Source organism: Meriones unguiculatus, chromosome 16 (assembly GCF_030254825.1).
Source record: "Meriones unguiculatus strain TT.TT164.6M chromosome 16, Bangor_MerUng_6.1, whole genome shotgun sequence".
Taxonomy (NCBI): Eukaryota; Metazoa; Chordata; class Mammalia; order Rodentia; family Muridae; genus Meriones; species Meriones unguiculatus.
The window spans coordinates 10,364,966-10,376,965 of record NC_083363.1 but is presented as its reverse complement, the minus strand read 5'-3'; the positions used below and the strand labels follow the sequence as shown (position 1 = coordinate 10,376,965).

The window sequence follows — 12,000 nt, the reverse complement described above, 5'->3', positions numbered from 1 at the left end:
AGACCCCAAAGACCAAAGGAGCCGATTCTGATGCAAATGCAGTAGGGTCTTTATTACAAGCTCCAGCTCAGGCCCACACTGTCATAGATGTAGCAGTTCTCAAGTGTAGAGCCCCAAGTAGGCATTTTACATCTATAAATTTCTCTCAAAGGACTGCTTTCAATGTGTCCGAGAGGCTTTTTTTTTTTTTCTTTTTTTGTCTTGTGTTTTCATTGTAATTTAGTTTCAGGAAGTTTAAATTTTCTATTTGAATTTTTCTTTGATCCATGTATCATTTAAAAATGAGGCGTTCAATCCCCATGATATTTGTTTGCTGTTGATTTTAAGTTTTATTACAGTCAGATAGAAAACATGGAGTTATTTAAGTCTTCCTGAATGTGCTATGATTTGTTTTGTGTGCCAAGATATGGTCTATTTTAGAGGAGGCTACTGCAGGGAATCAAGGGGTCAACCTGGTCTAGCTGCTTTGAGAAGCATGCATCATAGGTCTGTCATGTCAGAGTTCATGGCATCTGGGATACTCAATTTTTCAGTTCCTGAGAAACAGAGGCACTCCCTCAGGCAATGAAGCGTTCAGGCTGCCTCTGTGTTTCTTAATGTCCCTTAGACGTCAATGAAGCATTTAGAAACTTGACAGGACAATTGCTCTTAGACATTAATCCTGTGTATCCTGTATAGCTTGCAAATGTCATTGTACCTTGGCAACTGCAACCACCTTCATCCTGACAATTGCCACTGTATTCTGTTTCTGATCAGGGTATAAAATGGGATTGCTCTCAATAAAATTGTCACAGCTGAGGTCTTGCTGTTGGCCCTCCCCACTGATCCTGGTTTAATTCCTCCACCAGCCATATCAGGAACCTTGGCCCAGTAATTAAGGGTGGATATTTGTGGGCTACCACTCCAGGAGCTGCTGAGTAGACTGTGTATCCTTTGGCATTTGGGTGGAATATTCTGTAGCTATCTCTGTTCTGTAGTGTCTTATATACATTTGATGTGGAAGACCATTCATTTCTAATGTTTCAGTCTAGATACATGATCTGTCTTTTGGAAGAAGTAGAGAACTGAAATCCCATACTCCTAATGGATTGATGTAATTTTGTGTCTTTAAATTCAGTAGTACAGTTCTGATGAAGCTTGGTGCATATATGGCTAGGATTTGAATGTCATCTTGATTAATTATTCTCTTGATTAGAATCAAGTATAACGCTTTTATCTTTTTTGATTGGTTTTAGTTGGAAGTCTGTTCTATCAGACACTAGAATAGCAGCATCTGATTGCTTTGATTGGAACAATTTTTTTCATGTTTTCATTTCAAGGTGGTGCCTTTTTTTCTTTTTTTAAAAAACCTGAGTATCTCGTAGAAAACATAAAGATTCATTTTGTTTCTTAATTCATTCAGCTAGTCTATGTTTTTTTTTTTCTTGGTGAATGGAGGCCACTGATATTTATAGTTATTTTTTAAAACTGTCTGTTGATTGCAGTCATTTTGTTGTTGCTTGTTTTTCATTTTTTGAGTTCTTCATTATACTTTGCTTTCCCCATTTATTTCCTTCTTACATGCTCTGGGCTATGTTCATTTCTTTCTTTACTCTGGAGTACTGTTTTCTGTGTTCTGTTTGAGACTAGTTTTCTGGATATAATATCTTTTTCTCTTTTTTTTTTTTCAAGACAGGGTTTTGCTTTTGCTGTGTAGCCCTGGCTGTCCTAGAACTCACTCTGTAGATCAGGCTACCTTCTAACTCACAGAGATCTGCCTGCCTCTACTTACTGAATGCTTGGATTAAAAGCATGTGCTATCACTGCTAGGTCCCCACCCCCTCCTTTTTGTAGAATTCAACCCCACTACAACCTCCCCTACCCAGAAGTCCCTTCCTTTCCTTTTCCCCAGATCCACTGCTCCTCAGTTTCCCTTTAAAAAAGAGCAGGTCTCCCAGTGGTATCACCTGAAAGTGGCCTAACAAGATGCAACAAGAGTAGACCTAAGGTGGGGATGTGGTGGCACACGCCTTTAATCCCAGCACTCTCAGAGGAAGAGGCAGGCGAATCTCTGTGATTGTCTTTCTTGGTTCACTCAGCCATACATTTGTATTTTCTTGGATGTCACTCAGATGGGAGAGGGGAAGTTGAACTTAATAGACAAGGCCAGTTTGTGAGCTGTGGGTCCTGAGTTAGGCCAGTCTGTGTGTTGATGGGTGAGGGATGGGAGAGAGGCTCCTATGTGTGTTTCAAGCATCCATAATGTTTTGAAAAAGTTGTTATGTTCTAGTATACATCAATTACATGGTAATGGTACAGACTGTCTTTTTTGTTGTTGTTGCTTTGTTTTTGTTTTTCATGACAGGGTTTCTCTGTGTAACAGCCTTGGCTGTTCTGGAGTTGATCTGTAGACCAGGCTGGCCTGGAACTCACATCAATCCAACTGCCTCTACCTTCCTGAGTACTGGGATCAAAGGTGTGTGCCACCATGCCTAGCTACAGACAGTTTTTTTGTTTTCAACCAAACTGTAATATATGTAGCCAAATCCATTTGTTTCTATTAGCATTAAATATTGAAACGCACACTAAAAATGAACCATGAGGTTTTGCATAAAGGCATGTAGAATTGGAAAATGTGGATTGATGACCATACTCTGCCCGGTAACAGGTTGTGTGAATATAAATGAGCCACATAACCTTTCTAGGACTGAGGCAAGAGAGAGAGGGAATGGGAGTGAGAGGGAGAAAGAGGGGAAAAAATAATGAATATGATGGTACAGATTTCCATTAAAGACAAGGTCAAGCTTTTTAATTCATTCACTGTTACGACATTTAAATTTCCTTTTCAGGGAAGTAGAATATACACATGCATTACAAATGTGTGTATGGGCACATAAGGAAGTCTGCCCCACAGAAACAATTGCTAAGGATAAATTGTTCTAGAAGATATGCCTAGAAGAAGGCAAGCTTGCTTTGCAACCATGGGATATTAATTAATTCATTAAGACTTCACATCATATCCAGTCAATAGTGAGTTTTCATAGTTATAAAGTTTGAAATAGTTAGATGTTGATCAAAGGGCATACAATTTTGGACACAAAAAGAATTCTGGGAATTTATGCAAATTATAGTGACTATACTTAAAAAAATGCTATTGTAAACTGAAGTTTACTAAGTGAGCACATCTTAAATATTGTCATCCTTAAGAACACAAAAGATGACCAAAGCAGATGATAGGTATATTAATTTGGTCATGATTATCATTTCAAAGTGTGTACATATCAAATCACCATGGTATGTATCTTAAATATATACGTTTTTATTTCCATCTAAATAGACCTGGAAAAAAGAATCTTTCAACTGATTAACACAAAGGCATGATAAAAGCAAGAAATCATATGTGTAGCAATCTAATTGCACAACATTTCCAATTGGTCATCTACTTTGTCACATGACAGACTTTATAAAAGAAAACTCAGTCCTTTGCTTCGTTCAGGGTTCAGGCAAAATAGGCATGGACAAAGACAGCCACAGCCAAGAGGATGATGGCATTGATATTCACTACATTTCTCCAAAAGGGCTTCTCAGATGTGTCTGAGAATTTTTTCCTCAGGGCTTCTTCCTCTTCTTTGGTTAGCTTAGGCCCTTTGTTCTGCAAACCACAGAATACGCTACATGCTCTCTTAAGACATCCACTGGATTGCTCAGATTCATCTGTAACAAGAAGAATCAATAAGTCATCACCAAAGACAGGATATGGAAAACGCTGTTGCTGCCCTACAAATGGCTGTGAGCAAACGTCAGGGGACTATATGGGAAAGTATGGTTAAATCTGATTATATAAAATAGAAAACTCTGCATGCTAAGAATCCAATAAACAGAAGAAAAATAAGTGGAAACTGAGGATGGGGAACTGACATGTCACAATAAGGTTTTAAAAATAGAAGATAAGGCCACCAACAACCTCATGTAAACATGCTAGAAGAAGGAAACAGTTAAAAGAACAGTGGCAGATGGTTCATGTATGGAGAATACTCTCAGCCTTCAGTCAGACTTTTAAAAATATGTACCAGTGGTACAGGGGATCATATACAAAAACATTTTGTGCAAAGCTGTTCATTGTGGCTCTGGAAAAATTAAGACATGTTTCTAAATGGTATGATCTATGAATAAATCATTAAAGACAAAGCAGAAATCTGTGAAATGTGTCAAAACTATTGGGGGGGTGTTAGAAGTATATGACCTTTGTATCTAAAAGAGGCTGAAAATTAATGAAATACCCAATTGTAATCTAACCTAATATAAAATTGTATTTAATAGAGTAATCCCAAATACTGTTAGTGGAAGGATATACCAATGAGAAAAGGTCATGAAAGAAGGTAGTAGGATAACAATGAAGAGAAACAAACCTGAAAGTTAGCTCATTGATAAAACAGGCTAGCTTAGTCTTTATCAGGACTATGAAGGAATCTGCCTTCCCTGAGTAGAATATGTGTTAGGGAGAATACTGAAGAACAAGGGTGGAGAGGAGATGATGTCAGACACTCAGGCATAACCAATTGAGACTGATTTGTTGAGTACAATATGTAATTAGAGACAGGCAGTCTGTAATTAATTGTTATTTTGGCAGCTGGCACTCAGTTTCATAATCACATGATGGATAGACAGGCAGAGAGACTGAAGATGAATAAATGGATTTCATATTTAATGATCAGTAGACCTAGATATTGAGCATATGTTTTAAAATTTTTAGTTTTTAAACACCTACACATGTAAATCTCAGAAGCTGAATTTAGTGGGTTTAAAAACAAACATAACCCATAAAAGCCCATATAGCCAAACTATACACAGTAAGAGATGTAAGCCAAATATTACGTTCTTCAGGAGCACTGTCATCTTCTAGAGGTTTCTCTTCTGCATCTAAGTCAATGCGTTCTTCTGTGTTGTTCCAAAGACTCCAGCACAGGCGGTATAGCTAGCCATAGACAACACACAAGTTTATTAGTGATGAAGACATTTACAAACATGTTCCAACAATACCTTGCTTAATGTATGGTTTTAAAAACATAACTGTGCCAGAACAGTATAGGTTAGAAGGAAAGGTCTCTTACAAACTCTCTCAGCAAAACACATCAACTATTTTGAATTGCTTGTTTTTAACTCTAGCATTTGTTCACAACTCCAAACAGTATTCTTAGACTCCTACTTCTGGGTTTGTGATGTCAGGAAAGGCACAGATGCAGCGATCCTACACAGAACCTCAGCTGCAATTGCTGTTCTGTCCTGTCTTGCCTTTGTCAGTGCTGCATCCTGATGACTTTGATTTGGTCTAATAGTTACTATAAAATGTTTGTATTAAGTTCGTTCTCAGGATCCATCATTCTTAGATAGTATCTGTGAATTGTTTTTGAATTTCACCTTTTCATGTGCCTTTCCTCACTCACCTACAAACTTCTATCAACAATTATTTTAACTGTTTGATATCATTTTGTTGGCTATCTGTGGTATAATTTATTTGTTCATGCTTGATCTTCATGTTTGTTAATTAATCCCAGCACTTGGGAGGCAGAGGCAGGCAGAGATCTGTCAATTCCAAATCAACCTATCTTTAATAGCAAAGTCCAGGCCACAAGGACTATACAGTGACACTCTGTCTCAAAAAATATTTTAAAAATTGAAAGTAAGCTGGGCATGGTGGCATACACCTTTAATCCCAGCACTGGGGAGGCAGAGGTAGGTGGATCTCTCTGAGTTCAAGGACTTTCTGATCTACAAAGTGAGTCCAGGACAGCTAGCAAGGTTACACTGAGAAGCCCTGTCTCAAAAACCAAAAGAACAACAACAACAAAAAGTAAATAACATATATGACATTCTTATAATTTTTTTTTTGCCACAGATTTAAATTGTATGCTTACCAGTCTTGGGCCATTCTAAGAAAATTGTTTTAAGGATCAATAGGCTTTAAATTTGTAATCATATTTTCAGCCATGTCAATTTTATCTATGGCTTTCTTGCATTAGTTGGTGAAGATTTACTTGCTTTATTGCTATTGACATAAAAATTATGTGCTTCTATGTTATACCGTAATAAACTCTTAAAAATAGCATTTCTCATACTAAATCTTTTTGTTGTTTGTAGCCAGACTTTTGGCTGCATTGTGGGTTTTTCTTTCTTCTACCCTTATGCCACCCTTTCAGCCCTCTAACATATATAGGAGAGAAAAAAGGATAGAGGGGAAAGAGGGCATTGTTATCCTTAGACTACTTCCTGCTGATTGGGTGTGTTGAATTCCTTGGGGCGAGTTTGAGCTTTGCTGTCAAAATATCTAATTTCTTCTCGTTTCTTCTTTGCACGTGACTACTTGAACAACTACAACCAATAGCCTTCTGGAGGCACTGGCATTTATATACCCTTGGAAGAGTCCCCAGAATGCCAGATGTTACACACTTGCAGAAACTATCTGGATCTGGCAAAATCACAGCCCCGCTAGAGCATGAGGGGTGTTTCATTACTCCTTTTCTACATGAGTTTGCAACAGTTTTCATGGTTATCTGTGAAATAGCTCTTGATGCTAATTAGTCTACATCAGAAGCTAAAAACTCATAATATATTTAAACACAATGATGATCTCATTGATCCTTGAGACAAGTTCTTAAAAATTAGTAATGTTATTATTCCTACTGCCATATAATTTCACATTACATTATTCTTTGTAATTACATGCTTTCTTATGTTATTTTTATTCAATTCCACTATCAAATGTAAGTATTTAGTAACAGATTCTGGTAACATGTCATTAATAATTTTTTTTTAATTTTTCCTTTTTTTTTTTTATTTTAGCAGCCAAATGTTTCAAGTTTCCAAAGTGGACATTTTGTACTGGCTACTCCTTCAGTATAGATGCATGTAAGAATGATATTAAAGAATGTGAATGATAAACACAAACTACATAGAAGTATTATTACGAGCTGGAAATAAACTGAAACAATGTCACTAAATAATGAGTATACATATTTTCAAAAGATTAACATTTTCCAGATTCCTACAGTTTGCTCCGTTCTACAGGTAATTTTGTTGAGAATTACAGGTTCATATATATATTTATTTATTTCTGAGACAGTTTTTTATTATGCAGTTCTGTCTGTCCTGGAACTCACAAAGATCAAAATGCCTCTGCCTCCTGAGTGCTGGTATTAAAGGTATGTACTACCATGCTCAGCTCAGATTCATGTTCAAATTTTTCCTTTTTATATGTATTTGTGTCTCTCTATATATCAAAAAATGATAGTACAACATGCTGTAATAGTCTGCGTGTCTTTTCCTGATTCAGTCACGCTATGAACATGATTAAATATGTATTAGTGCTTCCTCATTTACATACTTATTCTCTTAATGATAAAAAATCTTCTTTCCCCAGGGTCCGAGGATTGTTCAAGGTTCCTGAATAAACTGCATTGAAAAAAAAAAATCTGGATTGTCCTTTTTTCTATTAGAAACTTTCATGTAGAAAATAATCGTATTTTTCTACTTTTGTATATATTTTAAATAAACTACTAAAAGTGTAATATTTTACCCATACATAGAAGAATTTAAAAATTGGCAACTGCAAATTTCCCTCTTAGCAAGCTTCATGTATTTACTAAAAACTGTGGATTGTGGGAATTTACTACTTTCTTACCAACACAGAATATTATTTGTCTTTTTTATGGGCAATTTGAATGACAAAAAAATGAATATCACATGTTCTATGTTCTCATCCCTGTTGCTGTGTGCATTTTATCTCTGATCATATTGTGGATGTTTTTTGTTGTTTCTCCTAAGTTGACCCTGCCCAGGTGCCTCTTCTGCTCTGTGGTGTTTCCTGGTCTCTTAGGCAACACCAAGTGCTGTCATTCTGGTATACAGAAACAGTGGCATAGAGTTATGCCCCAGCTCTGTCAGGAAGATTTTTAATTTCCAGTTCATTTCCTAATCTCTTACATCTTCATTCTCTGGTGCTTTGCATATGCTAGCTGTGAAGCTGTTGCTTATTTGGATTCTAGCTCTAGTATTATAATGGTTCCATTGCCTTAGCCTGTATCATAACCAACAGTGTTAGGAAGAAAGGTTATTTTTAAATGAGCATGAAGTCATCATTCATTACTCACGTGAACATCAGGAATTGGCTTCGTTAGGAAGGAGACTCCCAGGATTACTACTATGGACACAAAAAACAGAATGATGGCAAAGTATGTATAGTGCACTCCACAGATAATCTTGGGACAGTTACTGGGAGCCAAGCAGCTGCCTGTTCCATATATAAACTCAGGAATCATACGGGCAAGGCCTATCACAAGTCCAACCATTAGCCCCCAGAATGCTCCCTGAAAGAAAGAAAGAAAGAAAAAAGTTACCATTCTGCTTGCTGGCTCCCTTAAGAAAAAGTCAAGAAGTTTTTCAGAGTAAGGAAAGCTCAAAATATGTCTTTAGCAATAAGCTATTGCTGTCTTTGTGTCTCAATACCAGAACAATTTAAAATTTATTTGTTGGCATAATGTTCTTGTGGACTGGGTACAGTTTACCTTTGTTTATTCAAATGTTGATTCCCTGCCCCACTATCTGGTTTCAATGTAAACATTGCATTTTGATGCTTATTCTAAGCAACTCCTGTCTCTAGTGTGTGTAAACATGGCACCATTTATTCTCTGCATTGTCAACAAAAGCCAACCAGCCAATGCTGAGCAATACAGAGGAGGGTGAGACATCGTAGGCCAGTGAAGGGTGAAGAAAGGACAAGGATAGGTGACAAGAATACTAGGAAACATATGGAAAAATTAATAGGGCCTAGGATATGATTAGAAAGCAAGTATAACATAGGAAATCTTAATGGGAAGAAACTATAATAGCTTCGGGATTTAGGCTGGAGTAATTATTGTGCAGCATTGTGTTCTAGGCTAACTAAATAAACCCTAGTCTCTCTGTGTGGTTAGTTGTGTATATAGCTGGTTAGGGAGTAACTGCTGCTTTACTATAAATGTAAATCAATATTAAATATTAATAACCTGTCAACATTTACTGATTTTTATTTACATATATGTGCGTATGTCTGCTTATTTGTATGTGTAACGTGTGTGAAGTACCTGCAGAGGCCAGAAGAGGGAGTTCGATTCCCTGAACCTGGAGTTACAGGTGGATGAGAGCTGCCAAGTGTGGGTGCTGGAAACCTACCTGGGTCCTCTGCAGGAGCAGCGAGTGCTCTTAACTCCTGATCTCTGTTGTGCATTTATTACTATTCCATTCTATTCATTATTGACAAGTGCCATTTGTATACACCTACAGGTGCAACTGGCTTACATTATGATGTACATATTTTGGAATGACTGCTCTTAATTTCTAAATCCTAGACATCACATTTTAATTTGTCTCAACTCCAGAACTCTGTCCTCTCTCACCAAAGATGAGATTTTCTTCACTTTAGTTTTCCAATCTATAGATTTAAACACTTGCTATTTATTTCACCAAATAAGCAGATCTATGGCTTACATGACTTTCAGGGCTGAAAATAGGTATGTTTGACAAGTCAAATCTTTTCTTTTCTCTCAGTGATAGATGGTAATGGAAACACAAGCTCTCAGTTCTGCTCTCAGGAAATAGCAAGGCATGGGGGTCAGGGATGTGAGCTTTAGACTGCAGGAGACTTGGGGAGACTGCATCTGAATCCCAGCACTTTAGTTAGTTAGACAGGGCAGGAAAAGCAGGCATCAGCTTCTCCATACTTGTTTCTCACCCAAAGACCCTGTTAATAGACAACTCTTCAGAAGAGGTAATGGATTAAGATAACGGTCTATACGAATCAATCACTTATAGAATAATAGCATTTAATATATTCAAGTTAGTACTAGCATGGTTGATTTTTTTTGGTAAACATTTTACATATCTTTTTGTACCATCTCAGCATTCAAATAAGGTAGGCACTGCAGCTCTTTTTGTATTACATAGTTGACTGATTTGTTTGCTGTCAGTATTGTTATATGGTAAAACTATGACTGGACCTTGGAAACCTGTCTTGAAAAATTGTGTGTGTGTGTGTTTAAAAACTTTACAATGAATGCACACAGTTTGTGAAAAATGCTAAGAGTTTAATATGAATGTACACTGCCTAGACATACACTTTTGTGAGCACTATACATTGTGGCTTACCACAATTGAGGTTGCAATGGGCCTGAAGTGATAGACCCGGGTTGGACTGAATGCATTACTTTTGAGATGGGGTGTCACCGTATTGTCCAGGTTGGTCTTGAACTTACAAATTCAAGATGTCTTCCTGGCACAAGTTTCTAAATTAAATTCTGGATCCATAGGCATGGACCACAGTGCTTGAGTAAAAGCATTTCTTTTCCAGATTGGTGTGGAACACTCAAGGTGGTAGAGGCAAGTGGATCTCTGTGAGTTTGAGGCCAGCATGAGTTCCAGGACAGCCAAGGCTTCATAGAGAAACCCTGTCTGAAAAATACAAAAAACCCACAAAACCCCCCAAAACAAACAACAACAACAACAACAAACAAGCAAACAAAAAAGAATCTTTTTCTATTCCAAAAGAAATTCTAATTTTTTTATCCCATTCTTGCAAATGTATTTCTTCATTTTCACTTACCTGTTCATTGACTCTTTTGCAGAAGATGGCAAGCATGAAGACAGCACTAATTGGAGGCCCAATGTAGCTAGCAAATGATCCTATGTAATGAAATAGCTGTCCATTTTGTGATGCCTGTATAAAAGGGACCCACAGGATGCTGATGACGATTAGAACAATGCCAAATACCCTATCAGGAAAACACAGTGATTCAAAGATGAAGCAAAAGCATTGTGTAGGCGTCTGCCATTCCTGAAGTTAATCTTCTGCTCTTTCATTGGTTTTCCAAGGAAAGTCAAGCTGTTTGACCTTGCACTAACCCATATCATGCCTAAAAATTACCTTGTAGTAAAATGTGAACGAGTAAACTCAATAATTAGCTATAATGTTTATTTGTGCGATTATATATTTATTCATGAAATCAAATAAAATTTCAGCAATTCACTAATACTTTTCAATGTATAGCTCCATTAGAAATAACACTAGATTATTTCTATCCACCACTAATACTTTACATGATAAATAAAACAGATTCATCTTTTTCCTTTTCTGTAGGTTGAGGAAAACTGAGTCAATTTACACAGATTAGCATTCAAATATCAAACATCTCAGATGTTGTGTGGCGTGGCAAGAAATGGTAACGTATACTCATAACTTGAGTTTTTCAACAACTAAAATGAATTCGTTAAAATACTGTTAAGAGGTAAAAATGTATTATTACCATTGGAAATAAGTCACACACTCTGCCCCTTTGCTCCAGGGCCTTCTCTCTCACGTTGAATAAAATCAAATTCTTTGCTGTAGTTAAGCGAACCTGGTGCACTTCTCTCGGCGTCTGGGTAAACTTGTGTTGCGTTACTCTCATGTGCTCCTCTGTGCTAACACGACTATGTTGTTGACTAAGGCATCATGTCCTGTTCACTTACTCCTGTACAACAGGTGTCAAGTCGAAGATAGATGCAAACAGGGGCCTCACAGTATCTAGAAATTGATCCTAGGTAATGAAAATGCCGGGACAAGTAGCAAGATGACAAGTACAATCGTACAAAAACGATTTGAATACTAAATAAAAACATGGATTCATGAAGGCTAAGACTATCAGAAGAATGGATTCCTTATCGTTTCTTTCCCAGAGAGCCATGGGTCTCCATGCTGAATCTTCTTTAGTATACTTCAGATATCTATAGACATTGTTACTTTTTAAAATCCATCTCTGAATTTATTCCCAGAACTATGGCTGTATGGTAGAGAATGTGGTTAATTATTTATTTTTTCACAAGTCATAAGTCTCCTTAAGAAATTTTAAAAATATCTATGCTTTTCTCATATTTTTGTTATGTGAAATTGTAGGCTTTAGATATAATTTCCATTTTAGCGAAAACTCAGTAATTTATCTTTGAAATGTTAAC

The 12,000-nt window shown here is 36.8% G+C and overlaps 1 protein-coding gene across 1 annotated transcript in view; it reads right to left on the bottom strand.

Annotated features, from left to right (window-relative positions):
• Positions 1 to 2,760: 2,760 nt before the first annotated feature.
• The window catches only part of LOC110561761 (solute carrier family 5 member 4-like), a 77,367-nt gene continuing 68,127 nt past the window's right edge, over positions 2,761 to 12,000 (bottom strand). The window contains exons 12-15 of the mRNA XM_060369345.1: positions 10,613 to 10,781; positions 8,127 to 8,342; positions 4,855 to 4,954; positions 2,761 to 3,693 (exon numbers count right to left, since the gene is read on the bottom strand). Coding sequence (XP_060225328.1) covers positions 3,479 to 3,693; positions 4,855 to 4,954; positions 8,127 to 8,342; positions 10,613 to 10,781 — 700 coding nt within the window. The 3' untranslated portion in view covers positions 2,761 to 3,478. The remainder of the gene's footprint in view (positions 3,694 to 4,854; positions 4,955 to 8,126; positions 8,343 to 10,612; positions 10,782 to 12,000) is intronic.